Here is a 17940-nt window from a genome sequence, read left to right as displayed (position 1 = left end):
TGATACAGATGGGACTAGATGCAGTCTCAGCATGTACTGGAGGTCCACTATCCTTCCATCTCAGGGCTGTGGATGGATATTCTGTTGATGATTTTTTGATTGGTCTTCTTGATTGCAGGGTCAGAGATCAGGTCAGCCACAGAACAAATGTATCTTGTTCAAGGAGACCTAATAAGTGAGGTTGTTTACACAAAGAAGGATAACCTTAGTTGAAGGACTCCATGAATTTCTGTAATGTAACCTGATGACTGATGTAACTCATAGCTAGCTCATGTTTCTCTCTGCAACACACACTGTGGATTGTACACAGCAGATCTGGTTGCATATCACTGATGCACCACAGCTTCATAAATGTACCTCACTCCGGGACTGAGCAAATTGGGAGGAAATGATACTACTGATTAAGTATTACAAATAAGAACACAACCCACCCTCAGCAGAAGGGAATCTCAGAAGAATAAACACTTGCGCTGATAATCACTTGGGTGAACACATGACCAGCTCTGTAAGTGTCTAAACCTATTTGTAAATGCATCAGTAATGTCACAAGCATGCCAAATATATCCAACAAGTGGTGGCAACAACTGATGCAACCTGAAGCAAGAGGGATTAGCTGTACACTAAGTCTGGAAGTAATGCATTACAACAGTTCTTAGCAACGTATTCTCTACTTGTGCTGCGCTTGGCAAAGGCATGTTTTTCTGTTTCTGTTCTGCTCACACTAATTTGAATAGCTTCTCAAGTCAGTTCACATCAAGAAAAAAAAATGCAACAAGAACAAGCCTCATTGTATATCTGTAATCTATTATTTTGCTTAGACTTCTTAAATTGATTTAAACTGTTAACACTGAAAAAAATAAATGCAACAGTACAGTAGCTGAACCTAAACACAAAGTGATGTTTCAAATGAGCTGTACCGGCTAAATCCAATTAAATGATGAAAGTGTGCGCACTGCCCCTTTAAGAATGTAGTCAAAACAAAGCGTGGACTGGCCGGCCGTACGGAAGTGGTTTTGTTTCGGTGGCTGCCCACAATAGTATGTGAGAAATGAGGGCTGCTACGTATATAAAATTCAGTTAGCTTTCCTAAATGCGTTTTTTCCATTCATTGACAATATTTAATGTCTTATTATCATTATTTTGATATTGCCTGAACTAAACGAAGGATAGCTAGCTAGCTTGTTGGCTAGCTTTACTAAAGCAAGCAGCCATGCCGTCCTACTCTGAACTGAGGAAAACCAACCACTTCTACTACTTCATCAAATTTACCTTAAATATCTACTCTATGCTCTTCTCGGTAAGTTTCTGGTATATTTACTGACATCAGCATTCTATGCCTCATAGTAGGTCTGAGCTGCAGTGTCTGCTAATCGTAGTAGACGCGAGCCACCCAGTAGCATCAGTGAGTCATCTCACCGAACTTCATTCAAAACATAGGCGTTTAAATGTACCTTCTGCTCTAGGCACACACACACGCTTAAGGTAACAACATCAGATATTTTGCGAATCCATATGATCTAATTTACAAGCCGGCAAATATACCGAATAGCGAACACGACTCTACGAATTACAATTTCAATTTAAAACACGGATTTCCGTCTAACTCTAACGAATGTCCACCTAAGTAGCGTTACAGCGTGAGACGGGGTATATCCGAAATTTTATTGAAATTGATCTCTATTTGTTGCAAAGGACATTTCCGTATTTACCAGATGACAACGATGATTAGAAAATAAGTTATGAGTTTTGATAACAGCGTTGTGTTTTTGTTGTTATGTAAGGCAGCATTAAGTTGCCATATTTTCTAAAGGGATTTGGTTTGGAATTCTCTGGATACTAGCTAGCTGATGAATGGTTAGCTTGCTAGATAGACATTACCACTTAAGACACCATGGATCCTGCTAAATTTTAATCTGTTGTTGATTCAAGAATTGTTTGCAGTTTAATGATAAAAATAATATCCAGAGGTATTAGTCATTGTATCTGGTATTGACACAATACACAGTCACTGACAAGCGAACAAACGAACGGTACGGTGGTGCAGGGCGTTGGATCCAGTTAAAGGGACGATAATGTGGGAAAATAGTTTTGCCGACAGAAAACAGGAGAAGCTGAAAGGCGCTTTCGTTGGTCGTTCAAACCAATCAAATAAATTATATATTGTTCATTTATATAGTTATTTATGTAGTTTACGCATATACTGCCCACCTGTCTGAATTGTTATTTTAACATGTCAGGTTTTACATAGAAAATATCACTCCAATCACAGTGTAACAGTCTGGTACTGGCAAGTTCAGAGCATTCTGGTTCATTTGAAATCAGTTGAGCCAACAAACATACATTTATTTCAGTGAAGTTTTACTTCTCACAACTGCCCACTCTGGTTTGATTTGATGGCAACACGAGATTGTGGCAGATTAACAAATTAAATTTTAGTTTTCATCCAAATATGCAAAGGTGATTTGAAGCCATTTTGAATGATATGGCCAATGTGAGGCACAGAGCAAGCACGGGTTACATCCAGCTTTGTATATCATTACTTCACAGCACCATTTTTTGTTTGTTTGTTTGTTTGTTTGTTTGTTTTATTAAGCAACACTTATTTAAGAAAACTCAAGTAAATCAATGTGGTAAACTTAGTTTGTGTTTGGAGTGGTTGTTTTGATGCCAAGAGGCACTTTGGCAGCTAAGATGAGCTACCCATAGACAGAACTTTGATTGTATTTTTGCTGCAATGATTAATCGATTAGCTGTCAACTATTAAATTAATTGCCAAGTAATTTGATATGTGATTAATTGGTTTGATCCTTTTTTTCTTTTTTTTGGAAAAAAGAAAGAAAAAATTCTCTTATTCCAGCATCTTTGGGAAAGACTAATTAACATTTTTCACCTTTTTCTGACTTTTTGTAGACCCACGCAACTAACTATTTAGTTGAGAAAGTAATAACAGATTTATTAACAATGAAAATATTTGTTAGTTGCCGCCCTAGATGAGTGATCCTCAGCCTTCATTGGCCCACTTACAAACCCCTGTGTTTTGCTCCTCCATCTCACCCTCACACTGCTTTTATCTGCAGAACTATTGTTGAAATAATGTTCAATTTGCACCACCACCAATCTGCCCGACTGTCTCTGTTTGTCAAATATATACACCCTAAAGCACATTATTGAATATGACTCCAAAACATCAGTAGTTTGATTCCATTAGCACCCCAGAGTCCCTTTCATATGATCTGTCGCTCCCCTCTACTATCTCTCCCTCTTACTGCTGTGAGTTAGGACAGTGTGGCCCAGCTTAGCTCAACAGACAAAAGCATGTCTAGTCTAGGGGCTGAGCGATTAACCGAATTCAGACCCCCATTGCAGTGTAATGGAATGCAATTTTCAATTTGCAAAAGCTGCGACTTAAAAAAAAAAAAAAAGTTTCTTCAATGCTACACAGTCTAACTAATCAGAGGGTCAGAAACACCTGTCCTGTCCTGACCGTGGGCATCACATGCACACATGCTGGCCTGCGCTCTGTGTAATCTTTGCATATGAGAGCAGATGAAGGAAACAACTTGAAAAATGCCACACCATGTGCAGGTTGTGATGCTTTAAGTGCTGTGGTATGACACAAATATAAAAACTTGAATGAAGTACAGATACTCCAAAAATACTTCAGTGGTGTAACAGTGTGTTACTGTAAAGCAGGTGTTAATACATGCAGCACAGGCTTTTTCTTAGGTCCATGTGTCTTTGCACTGTGTCAAAGTCATCGTCCTTAAACTGCAAGGCATCCCATCCCATCTGTCTGGGATGTTTGATGTAATGCTAGCAATTCCAGGTTTTGTGTTATTTTATTTATTTATTTTATTTTATTTTTTTCAGGACAACATCAGATCTCTTTTTGCAAAGTCTGCTACTCATTCTTATCTTCGTTACTACAGCAGTGATGGTAGGGAGGCTGACTTTGGATGCAGGATCCAAGCCAGATGTATCTGCTGCCAAATTTATCTGCCAGTGCTTTATGGGGGGTTGTGAGCAGTAAATGGAGCTGAAGTAGATGGACCCTACTCTTAAGGCAGATTGGTTCTGTTTCCAATTGAAAATCAATATCAGGGAAGAACACGCTGTTTGTTATTTCTCTTTATGTAGCCCTCACTTAAGTTAAATATGAACAGTGCTCCAATGTTCGCCATTTGAAAAATTTGCCAGCATATACTCTAAAGATATTTTACAGTTTTCAGCATAAACAAAGAGTTAGACCTTGTTAGTCTTGCTAATCATTTTAATGTAATGCCCTTTACAGTGATTCACTGTGAGGCATTATGATCCATCACACTGACCAGCTAGATGCAGTGGTGGAAAGAATCTAAGTACAGTGCATTCGCTCAACTACATTCCATGTCAGAGGGATATTGTACGTTTTACTCAACTACATTTATCTAACAGTTATAATTACTAGTTACTGTACTGATTAAGATTTAACATTAATAATAATAAAAAATATGATAAGCTTATTAGAAACAATATTTTGTTAATTTTGTTAAAGATAAAACCTTTGATTCCCAACCTTTTTGAATCGTGACCCCTTACATAAAGACTATTACAGGTTGGGGCAGTGTGTCAGGTGTCAGATGTCTTGAGTAGCTTGTATTTCCAGCAAAGTGAGATTCCTACTCAAAACTTCTCAGATCGTTTAGTTTAAATAACTGTTAAAGGGCCCAAGAAGGTGCCTTTTCCAGTATTTCACCAAAAAAGCACAGATCAGAGAAAGGTAAAAAAAAAAGAGGACACATATGTGTAGCAGAACTTTTTTGTTGTTGTTTTTATTTCCTGCCCCATTAATCAACAGCTGACCCCCACATTTATGTGGTGATCCTTTGGATTGGGCAGATGAGGAGGTTATAAAGTAGTATAGTGTAGTAGTATAACGTAGTAAAACTAGCTTCAACTCAACAAGCTGCAACAGTAAAATCCTACTAAAATATGGATGCATCAGTTTAAACAATCTGTTGTTGTATTGATACAGTGCATGTACTTTGTTGAAGGATATGGGTATTTCTTTTGCTGCTAGCACAGATGCCAGTGTGAGTGTAAAGCAAGGCTGTACTGGGTGCACTTTGGAGCTGATCATGGTTGTGATGATAAAGTCATATTACACCAACACCCCATTTTACCCCAATTTTTCTATTTTCTGTGGCCCTAATCACCCTTTTGCATTTTGTAGCCTTTACCAAACATGATGTGAGCACTCAGGGCAGCTTCAGCACATTTTGAGCTTTGTGTACCAGGAAAAAACACATTTAAACCTGAGTGTGTGATTGAAATATTTTTCATTCAGATCACTTATTTCAGGAATTCTTGTGAAATACTGTGATGTGGTTGGAATGACCCCTGAATCAGCACTAGGCAGGATAGAATCAGCTATAAAATCAGGGCATTAGTATTACATAATGCAGACCATAAATATCTGAACAGAACATTTCCTGCCATGTGTTACAGGTGCAATGATTTAATCCAATTGTGATTTGAATTTAATCAGAGAATGACAAATGAAATCAAAACGGGGCTAGCTGTTAAACCAAAGTGACTGAAGTCAAGTTGCAACAATGAAACACAGTTTGCTTGCCATTTCTTCAAAGCCTGCTTAAAATTTTTCTCTGTGTCAGTTAGTTTCAGAGATACTACAAGTTTGAATTGCAGCCGTAATTAAAAAGGTATTTTTTCCCATTAAACTTTCACATCTAAAAAGAATAAAGAATAAAAAGAATAAAGCATGTTGAGCTATATGTTGTTGAGTAGTTTTGTCTCTGAAGCAATTAAAGTAGTTGGGCAGATTTTTGGGGACTTTATTATGAACAATGTTGTGTCAATTTGCATGACTTTTTGATCAACTGGAAGCCAATTAAGTTGTAGAAAATTTAAAAGTACAAGGAGGTGACTTTAACACAACCCTGATTAACTTGTTTTGGGTAGTGTGGAGTTTATTATTAATGTGCTGTGGTGGTCTGTCAAATCAGGAGTTGGCAGCACAGTCAAAATTACATTGAACTCATGCTCCAGCTAATGTTTTCAGTGTTAATTTATCGAACAAACCTGCTTTTCTTGGCAAAAATGTAGTCTTTTGGCAGACTTTCATGAGGGCTTTTATTGCCATGGCCTCCCCTGATAGATGTTTATCTAATGTTCATCCTAAATATTTCACTGTGTCCTACAGTACCTTTACTTTCATCTCTGGGGTCCTCCCTAGTTTAAATCTGGAACCAAAAAAGATGGCCTCTGTATCCCTAAATGAAGAGACGGCTTGTTATCAGACATCCAAGTCCCAGAACTAATATATCTGAATCATCTGTATAGAGAAACGGGTAAGATTAACAGGCTATCTTCATGTCATTAATATATAAAGGGAAAAAGAGTCCCGAGGACACTCCCTTGAGGGACCCTACAGCTCCAAGTTTTAGCTTAGGGACATGTTGCATTGACACCCACTATCTGTGCCCTTCTTGAGAGGTAAGAATTGACCCATTTAATGGCCAACTTGCTTAACCCCATGGTGCCACCATTTGTTGTTGGCTTGTTGCTTACTGTGATGATGTCATCACAGGTTTGATGCACATCCAATCAGGCATCTTTGACTTATCCTGTCTGAATCTCCTTCCATGAGAGGGCATGTCTCATCTATCATCTTCATTCACTGCATAATTCCACTAAGTGGATATAGTTGCAGTTTATGTGGGCTGGAGCCTTATCCTGCCTTAAGAGGCAACAAATCCACTTAAAAAGGATTTCATTTGTCTGGATTTCAGTGGAATATTTTTGATGTACTAAAGATAATGCAGAACCTTTCCTGAGTTTTAGTGATTTAAAAAAAAAAAAGAATGAACATGTAAAAAAAATGCCTGTGTATTGGCTTTCGTTAATTTAAAATAAAATGTTTAGTATCAGCCTTTGAACTTGTATGTCAAACCATAGTTTGGCTGCTAAAACAGATGGTGCAGTAGGGGAGTGTTAGTCTCTATATACAGACTCTACATTCAGTAAATGTAGAGTCTGTAAGCAAACCCCGGAGATCTCGCCTCCGGAAGAAGAGCGGAAGAGCCCTGGTTTCCGGTGCTAGGCTGTTTGTAGTCCGCGTGATATTGATCAATCACGTTTGACCCGGCTGCAGTTGCTGGCAGGTTAAACACTCCGTGCGGTGAACTAACGAGGCGGAACATAATTGGCGTCACTGCAAACTCTGAAACCATCACAGTGGTGATGCATATTTATTTATATATAAACGGAAATCGGAAACGGAAATTCGCCTCCTCAAACCAGAATGCCAAAAAATCGTGGGTCTGCCCCCAGAGGGTGTATCGCCGTCTGCTGGAAGTCAGACGCCAAATACAGCCAATGGGTTCCGAGAATGGGGGAGTGTTGGATACAAGGGTAGCCTGAGTGTCAGACTGAAGCTCCCAGAACCTTCAGTCTGACATCGCCTCCATTGAAGACGATTTACAAGGGGGAGAGAATTTGATTTTTTCCCTAACCAATCAGTAGAGATCAACGACTCACCCAGAATCTGACGTCATTAGTATCCATGCACCGGGGGTGCCGAAAACAAGCGAGCATTGCCCGTTTATAATGTCTCCGTCGTCGTGCACGCTCAGCTGCATCACCGTTAAATCCAGTTTAGCAGCTTCCTTAATTTGGTCCTCCATTAACGCAAGTAGTGGCGAAATACCTCGATAGCATCGTTAATGTGGTCTGTAGGATCTGTAGCGGTCGCCATTGTTGCTATCCTCACCAGTTACTCACCGGTGTACAGCTTGACATCAGCGTGGCGCTGATTGGCTAATCGCTAGACCCGCCCCCACCCCCGGCGTTCATTGGTCCGTCCATCGTTTGGACGAGATAAATTGCAAATTCATTGCAGTATGCCAGACCAGAGATGCAAGCCTACTCAGTTGAGTGGACGGGGTCTATGGTCTGGAACCAGGCTAATACAAGGGATAAGAAAACATAAGAAATAGACGTGCTCAAAAATACAGGTGTTTTTCCCCACAAAATCTATATATTAAAGGCGCTGTATGTAAGAATGTGGCCAAAACGGTTACTGCGCTCAAATTCAAAATACTGCCGCAAGTCGTGTCCGCCCCCCCCCCCCCTCCCCTACAGGTTCAAGGTTGCTGGACAGCAGCACACTGGAGACTGATTTGTTTGCCCACGGGCGGCTGTGGTGGCAGGGCCATGTCGCCACGTCCTTGATCTTCGGTTTTCCAGCGGGCCGTTCGAGCAAGTCCGGCTTCTCTGCTGCTAACCGTGCTGCCGGGATACAGCTGAGGAGGAGCCGGCTGCTAATGCTATGTACCGGGACACTGCTAATGCTGCTTGCCGTGCTGCTGTAGCTCAGTCCTAACTGTAACTGATGCTGAGACTCTACTGACTGTGTGACTGGTAGACGGCGGTGGGTGGTGCAACAGGCCAAAACACAAATTCAAAACATAAACATGATTTGCAGACTGCAAAAATGTTTTTTAAATGCGAATATTCTGGCTGTACTGTTGTTGTCTGTGAGATCAGTATGTTATATGAACATTATTCCTTCGTCTCTGTGACATATTAGGAGGATTTTACGGCTATTTGCTTTAGATTTCTTACATATAGCTCCTTTAAACAACTCAGTCTTGAGTTTAAAATCATTTAAAGTTATTTGTGTCTGTAATGTCAGACACAGTCTTAACACTACTACTACATTTCAAAAGATGAATGGAAATTATATATAGTTCAAAAAGCTCAACGCTTTTTGTTCTTCATAAGGAGGATTGTCAAAGGTTTTGTCTCATGAGCCCCCTCTCTCTCCCTCTCCCTTTAGCTGATGGGTCTTTGTGTGCTGTGTGTGGGGGTGTATGCTGAAGTGGAAAGGCAGAAGAATCGAACCCTGGAGGGCCTTTTCCTGGCCCCTGCTGTGGTGCTCATCCTGCTGGGCCTGGTGATGTTTACAGTGTCGGTGGTGGGCATGGTTGGATCCCTCAGGGACAACAAGACTCTGCTGCACATGGTAGGGCTGATAGAGGATGAGGAGGGGGTGTGGGCATGTCTTTTAATGTTTGTTTTCCATGATATGTGTGTGTTTGTGTGTGTGTGTGTGTGTGTGTGTGTGTGTGTGTGTGTGTGTGTGTGTGTGTGTGTGTACAACTGTTTCGTTTAAGGCTAGGATTTAAATTTTCAGGGCTGTGAACACTTTGGGTTGTTGCTGTTAACACCAGGAAGGTAATGGGAATAAAATAAGACATTTATTCATAAACATATAGGTGTGTAAATTACACACACAAAACTGAGAAATATAAACTGTGTTCAAAGTTTGCCCAACAGCAGCAGTTCATAAAACATGTAAATCAGTGATCTCTTTTTTCATCTCAAATATAAAGGCACAGCTGTTGGTTTTGCCAATAACAGAAAAATAGCTCAAAGGAAGCAGGGATATATTATTATGGTTGCTATGCAACTATCTAATTAGCTTTAGCTAAATAAGCTGAACTGAAAAAGGGGATTAAAAGTTAGCAATAAAAAAGGAAGTCAGTGATTTCTCTACTTATGCTTTGATGAAGAGGATGAGCAGCTCATTTCATACTGAGGAATCCATGAAGCTAATGTTACTCACTGAGGCATTATGTTCCTTTATGTGCTGATTTTTTGCTTCTCTCAGCACTGGTAGGTTGGTGAAACTAAGCTTTTAAGTAAAATTTTCTGTCATTTTGAAAAAATTAATTTATTCAATATCTGAACCACTTATCCTGTGGGGGGTAGCTGGGTTGAGGTGAGAGGATAGGTACACCCTGGACAGGTTGCCAGACTATCACAGGGCTGACACATAGAGACAGACAACCATTCATGGTCACATTTACGCCTGTGGGCAATTCAAAGTCACCAATTAAGCTGTGTCTTTGGACTGTGGGAGGAAGCTGGAGAAAACCCATGCTGACACACACGGAGAACATGCAGACTCCACACAGAAGGGCTCCCCCACCTGGGGTTCAAACGCACCACTGGCGGTTCGAACCAGGAACCCTCTTGCTGTGAGGCGACAATGCAAATACTTTTCCTTCGTGCCAGTGTTTTGAAAAAAATGTCAGAAAATAAATTATCTCAGCTAATTGATGATAAACTTGGGCATAGAATGTAGACGTTATTGACTGTCTGCTAAGCAACAGTTAACCTTTCGATAATCACTCCTACTTAATAGAGCTGCCGGTTTTTCAGTTTAAAGACCGTGTTAACTGATGACTTTCATCTGAACGTGTCTGTGCTTCCTCATGGTTACTTAAGTGAATGGCTGGCATAGATAATAAACAGATGAGTATGTATTTAGAATTAAAGTGAAACTGAAGACTTTTACAAGGACACCTACATGTTCTGTTCTTGTTTTTATGCCTCCCTGCTGGCAGTAGCAGGGAGGCATAAAAAGGTGCTGTCTGTATATCCATCTCATTCTTGAGAACACAGTATCTCAAGATCACTATGAAGGAATTTCCCCAAATTTGGCACAAACGCCCACTTGGACTCAACAATGAACTGATTAGATTTTGTGATCAAAGATCATTGTGACCTCCCAAAACATGTTTTTGGCCATAACTCAATAATTTCTACTTTAATTATGACAACACTTCACACAAATGTTTAATAGGATTAAGTGATGACATTTTATATCCAAAAGGTCAAAGGTCAACTTCACTGTGGCATCACAGTGTTCTACTAAAACACTTTTCTAGCCATTATTCAACAGCGCTATAATTGAGGAACATAAGGGGAGACATTTGGTCAGATATTGAATTGGTGACACTAATTTTGGGTGTCCATCTTGAAATTGTGGTGATTGTATTGATCGGTGCTCCTGGGGAAAGATGTGTAGTAAGCACCCAGGTTTTCACAGTCATGGATATAAACTCTAAAAAGTGCGACTTGACTGGTTGGCAGAGCCATACAACTGCTAAGTGGTAATTTTAGGTATTGGTTACTGTAACTAACAGCAACCATGATGCATTTGGCTGAGAGTCACCAGTCGGTTAACACTTAAACATCAGACCGCATAGTATGTGTTCTGTTTGTGATGCAGACGAATGATGTTTACTTTGTGGTCATTGTGCCAGTTAGAGCAACTAACATTATATTTTACAATATCACCATAGTTAATGGATGGAGTTAATTCATTCATGACGTTAACTCATGTAAACTACATTAGTCAAGCAGTCTTAACGTAGTTGACGTTAGTTAACATCAGTTTTTATCCAAAGTTGAAGTTTGACACAACTGTTGAAGCAGCCAAGAACTGCACAGGTTCCTACTGATGTTGTCAAAAGTAACATTACATAGAAAGTAAAGGTCAAAAGAGAAAATTGAACACTCCTTTCGACAGCTTGTGTTCAAATGTGCATGTATTGTAGGGGGATTCCATCACAGTAATGGCAACTTGTTTATCTTTGGTCTTACCCAGATTCGTCTGTATTTGCCCTAAATGACACAATGCACACTCAAACTAAAACCTGGAAATGTAATAAGATAAAACTTCATTCATCCCAAAAAATTTTAATACCAAAGATGCTTCCTATACATAATAAAAATAATTGCATACATAGCAACAGAAGATATACAGTTTTAGTTAGATATGTGTCTTCCACCTTTAAACAACAGGTGTTATCTTGCTAAATTTGGCTTGCCCTATTTTTTACGAGCTACTCGGTAGGCCCTGGTTCAATACTGTTAAGTTATTGATATGATATGATATGATATGGTAAAAAAATGATGATTGATCGGGTTTGTTTTAGACAAAACTGATCCATTATTCCAGGATCTTCCCAGAAAACGATCTTTAGGATAGCACTACCTCTATTTTATAAGTAAATTATGCTTTGTGTCCTTGTTGTTTTAAAAAGGAGCAACTGCAAAATTAACTTGTCTTTGGTAGTGATGTAAAATGTTTTTTGGGTGCTTAATATTTACTGCTTAATATTTACCCTGAATGCTGTCTGTATCTGTCATCCTTGTCCCTCCACAGTTCCTTTGTGTTCTCTGTGTGTTGCTGCTTCTCCAGGCGATCGGGCTTGTCACAGCTCTCATCTTTGAAAACAAGGTAAACTTGTTTGTGTCACGTGTTCACACACCCTTTACATACCAATATATTACCCTTAATGATAATCTCTTGCCACAGTCAGGTCACTACATCCTCACTGCTTTTTCTGACTGGCATTATCCTTTTTCAGTGTTCATAATAATGACCACCTCTCCTCTGTGTCTCTGCCCCCCCTCCATTTTATCTAGACGTCTGCCTTGTTTCAGAGCAGTATACGAGAAGGAATTAAACACTACTACGATGATCTGGACTTCAAAAACATCTTGGACTATGTGCAACAGAAGGTACTTTGATATTTTCTGCAGAAGAGATGAAAAGAAAGGGAATGTGATTGTAAGATACATTTCTTATATTTGTAGACAGTATAATGACGAAAATTTAAATACGAGAATGGTAAAATGATGGAAGTGTTTGATACTGTTGTGATACGTAGGTGGAGGATAAAAAGGGATTATTATGTACAGCTTGATGCTCTCACAAGAATTCATTGTACATTATTCAGAGCTTTAATGCTCATAGATTTGTGATTTGTCCTCTGTAGCAGTCAGATGGGCACACAGGTTTGTTATCCTGCATTTTAATCCAGCCAGTTAAGCACCAAGCTGGTCATTTAATATCACAGATAACATGATTGTTAATTTAGTATTAACTGTTTCAGTTACACTGTTGGAGTAGTAAGTTTGCTTTCACATTTTCTTACCATTGTGGCATGGTTCCCTATGAAATTACAATAGAATTTAAACAAAAAAGTGTATAACCATATACATACTGACCCCTTCAAACCCTCTGAGTACAGTATCACACTGAAGATATTCAGTAAGTGCTGTCAAGGTTTTTGGCTATTTTTTAATTGTGTTAGCCGCCTTTATAGTGATTTAGCTTAGAAGTTTCTCTACTGATGGAATTACCTGATTTGTTCAGAGTTGTCATGTGTTTTTTTGTTTTGTTTTTTTTTTTCATTATGCCTTTATGTCGGCGATAGCAATGGCCAGAGGCATAATGTTTTCAGGTTGCCCATCCCATTCATGTGAACATGATACCTCATAAACACCTTGAGGATATTTTTATCAAATTTGCCACGCATATCCACTCTGAATCAAAAATGAACCGATTACAATTTGGTGGTTATAGATCAAAGGTTAAGGTCACTGTGATCTCATCCATTGCATTCTCATAATGGTTAATGGTTAAATGGTAAAGGTCAATGTGACCTCGTCCATCTCATTTTGTAAATGCAATATCTCTGCAACACCTGAAGGACATTTCCTCAAATTTGGCACAAATGTAGAATTTGGTGACTAAAGGTCAAATGTCAAGGTCAGTATGACCTCACAAAACATGTCTTTGGCTGTGACGAAGGAATTTAGACACGAGTTATGATAAAATTTCACACAACCATCTAATTGGATAAAATGATGAAGTGATGACATTTTATATCCAAAAGGATAAAGGTCAACTTCACTGTGACATCATTTATTGGCCATTATTCAACGTTGTATCTCAGGAACAAAAGGACAGATATTAAGTCAGATTCTGAATTGGTGACACTATTCCTTGGTGTCTATCTTGAAGCTGTGCTGATTGTATTGATGTTCTGTGCCATTGGGGGGAAGATGTGTGTGAAGCTTCCATGACAGATGTGAACTGTAACTACAACTCAACAGGTTCGCGGAGGCATACAACCCAAGGTAGTAGTTTTTACTGTTTATAAATGATTAGTTTTAGTTTAGTTGTTATTAGTCCATCCATCCATCCATCCATTTTCATCCGCTTATCCGGGGCCGGGTTGCAGGGGCAGCAGGCCAAGCAAAGCACTCCAGACATCCCTCTCCCCAGCAACACTTTCCAGCTTCTCCTGGGGGAACCCAAGGCATTCCCAGGCCAGACCCCTTCCTCCCCCCGGCTGTGCCTCGAGATCCTGTCCATGAAGATCACAAACAGGACTGGTGAAAAGGGACAACCTTGGCGGAGACCAACACCCACCGAGAACGTAGTCAACTTCACACCGAGTATGAGGACACAGCTCTCACTTTGGTCATACAAGGACCAAATGGCTCGTAGCAGCGAGCCTGGAACCCCATACTCCCGTAGTACCCTCCACAAGACCCCCCACGGGACGTGGTCGTAAGCCTTCTCAAGGTCCACAAAGCACATGTAGACTGGATAGGCAAACTCCCACGCCCCCTCCAGCAGCCTTGCAAGGGTAAAGAGCTGGTCCACTGTTCCACGGCCAGGACAGAATCCGCATTGCTCCTCCTGAATCTGAGGTTTGACAATCGGTCGGAGCCTCCTTTCCAGCACCCTGGAGTAAACTTTACCCGGGAGGCTGAGCAGTGCGATACCCCAATAGTTGGAACACACCCTCCGGTCCCCTTTTTTGAAGATGGGGACTACAACCCCGGTCTGCCACTCTGCAGGCACCGTACCCGACATCCACGCGACACTGAACTGGCGTGTCAGCCAAGACAGCCCAACAGTGCCCAGAGCCTTCAGCATCTCAGGGCGAATCTCATCCACACCCGGCGCCTTGCCACTGGGGAGCTTCTTAACTACCTCACCGACCTCCGACAGGGATATGGGTGAGAGTTCCCCTGAGTCCTCAGGTTCTGCCTCGGTCTCAGTGGACGTGATGGCCGGGTTCAGGAGGTCCTCAAAGTGCTCCTTCCACCGCCTGACGATGTCCCCAGTTTGGGTCAGCAGTTCACCCTCTCTGCTGAGCACAGCCTGAGCCAAGCCCTGCTTTCCCTTCCTGAGTCGGTTAACGGTCTGCCAGAACTTCCTTGAGGCCAACCGAAAGTCCTTCTCCATAGCCTCCCCGAACTCCTCCCACACCCGGGTTTTTGCTTCAGCAACTGCCACAGCTGCAGCCCTTCTGGCCCTTCGGTTGTTATTAGTGCCAGTATTAATCTGTTTTGTTTGCAGTATGGTGCTGTTTGTCAGGAGCAGGATTTAAGTTCAGAAAATGAAGTTACAATACAAACACATAATTTAGCAAATGCAACTGACTCACAGTCATGTAGACATCCCTGTCTTAATAAACATATACAATGATACCATGCTTGTTGTGTTGATAAATTTGACCAAACTGACAATTGACTTTTCTGTATATTTTCATGTAAGCTTAGTTTTGCAAGTGCACTTTATCATTTCGGTTAGTTTTTATTTTTGCTTTACTGAACTATAAAAAAAACCTTGGTGTCAGGTAGAGTAACAGGACCTACAGTGTGATTATTCATTATGGTTCATGTAACAGCAAAAAGATAAACTAGTGTGTATTTGTCTAACCCAGAGGATTGGATGGAGCTGCAAACAACGCAGGGGGAAAGGTTGTGGCAGTCTGCAGCTACCAAATCAGAACTACTCAGAACTACTATCCTCACAGTCTGGAGCCCTTCTGTTAGGGGATTCACACTGTTTTTTTTCATCACCTACGTCAGTAGAGAGTGCAGTAAATCCCGCTTCCTGCCTTTCATTGTCCTTTTCTTTTGTTTCTTTTCCCACTCCTTGTAAAAATGTCTTTTTCGCACAGCCAGTGTGGCTCCTGGCAGCATGCAGCTGAGGTCAGGCTATCACAGAGATAGAGATGTCCTTCATCATCTTCAAAAGGTCTCAACATGTTGGACACTTGAATATTCTCTGTGAAGTACTTTAAAATGCTAGCCCTAGCCTTTAATTGATTGTCAGGAACTCTGCAGTCTTCACATGAACACCTGTTTTCTGCTCCTGACTCTGACTGAAGTTTGCAGTAGGAATTAGATGTACAGAGAGATCATTTGTTCATCTGCGTGGTGAGAAGGCAGCATGGTGAGTGAGCTCTGAGGTGAAACAGAGGTGTAGATTACACAGCAGAGGCTGTAATGCAGTGAGTTGTTTCATTCCAGAGATTCTAAACTCGAGCTTGTTGTCGTTTCAAATTTTAATTGCAGATGAGCCTTTGTTTTGATAGCATGCTTTGTTCCTAACCGCCTTGTCTTTGTACCGTTTTGTCTTCCAGTTTTCATGTTGTGGAGGGGATGAGTATAAGGACTGGGGAGTCAACCAGTACCATTTCTGCAATGGTACTGGTCCACTAGCCTGTGGGGTTCCATATACCTGTTGTGTTCGCCGAAAGGTGAGTGCTGGCAACACACACAATACAAACGGGCCTTGACATAAAAATCTCATAAAATGACTGCACCAGCTCTTTGTAGTGCTTCCTGTATATGCCTTCACATATGCCTTGGATGTAATGACTGAGTGGGTAAAAACAAATAATAGAACAGCGAGAACAATCTGGTAAGTTAAGAAAAAATTACATCAGTTTACTGTAATGCAGCCTGTAAAGCCAGGAAAAGAGAACACTGTCAATATTGCGATATCCAAAATCTATGATGATATCTAGTCTCATATCACAATTAAGGTTGAGTACTGAAACCTGGTGCCAGTATGGCATTTGTTCTTGTACGACAGGTACCTACTGCACAAATAACAACGCAGATTTTGGTGCTTCATGTCAGTGCTAAATTGTTCATGTAGCAAGTGTGCAGTTGAAAGAGAGAGAAAGAGAGTGGGTTTGTGACAGTGACATGTGACAGCGAGGCTGTGGCACCCAAAGCAGAGAGTATGAAGTTAAATGTAGCAGTGTTGTGTGTGGACAGTTTAGGCCATTAGTCAGTGAATAAACGCTACAACTCCTCAAGAGCCAAATTAAGTTTCCATGTCTTGTTTGTCACCTGCTGATTAAAGTGAAGTAGGTTAGGTCTGATGTTGGCAAACAGAGTTAGTCTCCTATTGGAAACTGCCCAGGCTCACTGAAGGTGGACTGTAAAATTAGACCAGTTATTCTTATTGTAGTGACAATCTCAGCTGCTCCTTAAAAGGTAATGGAGAAATGTCTGGCATCTTAGTCTCTCCTGAGGTAGGGAGACAATTACTATATCATAGCAGAACTCAAAATTAATTTTGCTGTTATTATTGTAATGTTATTTAAGCATACTTTAAACTGTTAAGAGTTAATGTATGGTTTAGTTGCAAGTTTAGTATTGTTTCAGGCCCTGTTTAGGCACCAGTATTTTTTAAAAAACAAACAAAACAAATGATACCCAACCCTTATCATGATATCAATGTAATAATGATGCATTACCCAGCCCTAATTATTGTCTTGTAGTTTTGCTGTGGTCTGATTCATGGCTTATTCACTGCATTATTACAAATAAACCATAAGGATTAAACATAAAGTGGTATGGACTGACAAGTAACTCACTGACTGGACAGTTTTGGCTACTGTCATCCTGCACCTTTAGCGGCACATGAACGGTGGGACATCAAGTTCCAGGGTTTGAGTTAACTGGACTTTATATATCATAATGGCGAACAAGTTGAAAGCAGAGTTCGATTGTTAGCTTTTACACTAGCCTACTCGATCTGAACCACACGGGAAAAAAAAGACTAATAAAAAATGATGCTTCTGGAAGGAAACACTAACATTTGACACAACACAAAGTAAAGATAAGTCAGGTGAGCTCTCATGATGCCTAAATTCACCTTCAGACAGAGCGTCCGCCATGTGTCATCTGGAATGAGAATCACATTTACTGCCTGTTAATTAGCAGGTATTAAAACCATGTGACCCGGTATCAGTGATGTTAGAGCCATCCTTTTTGATAATCCTAGTCCCTGCTGATACACAATTCACACCAAAAAACTTTGCTCTGAGGAAGAGACATGGATTGTCTACACATCAGAGAAGTAATTGGTTGTGTGAGAGAAGTGTCTCATAGAGGTTTTGGGAGAGTTGTCTCTTTAAATGAAATGTTAGTCCCCTGTGGCCTCCTCCACCCTCCATAGTAATTCTCCTGTCCCTGGGC

General features: G+C 40.6%; 1 protein-coding gene across 1 annotated transcript in view; it reads left to right on the top strand.

Annotated features, from left to right (window-relative positions):
• Positions 1 to 990: 990 nt before the first annotated feature.
• The window catches only part of zgc:110329 (uncharacterized protein LOC550500 homolog), a 30280-nt gene continuing 13330 nt past the window's right edge, over positions 991 to 17940 (top strand). The window contains exons 1-5 of the mRNA XM_049578361.1: positions 991 to 1297; positions 8840 to 9025; positions 12020 to 12094; positions 12283 to 12378; positions 16089 to 16205. Of these exons, the coding sequence (XP_049434318.1) occupies positions 1211 to 1297; positions 8840 to 9025; positions 12020 to 12094; positions 12283 to 12378; positions 16089 to 16205 (561 nt within the window). The 5' untranslated portion in view covers positions 991 to 1210. The remainder of the gene's footprint in view (positions 1298 to 8839; positions 9026 to 12019; positions 12095 to 12282; positions 12379 to 16088; positions 16206 to 17940) is intronic.

The sequence above is a fragment of the Epinephelus fuscoguttatus genome, linkage group LG6, assembly GCF_011397635.1.
Source record: "Epinephelus fuscoguttatus linkage group LG6, E.fuscoguttatus.final_Chr_v1".
Lineage (NCBI taxonomy): Eukaryota > Metazoa > Chordata > Actinopteri > Perciformes > Serranidae > Epinephelus > Epinephelus fuscoguttatus.
This window is presented reverse-complemented; position numbering and strand designations above follow the sequence as displayed.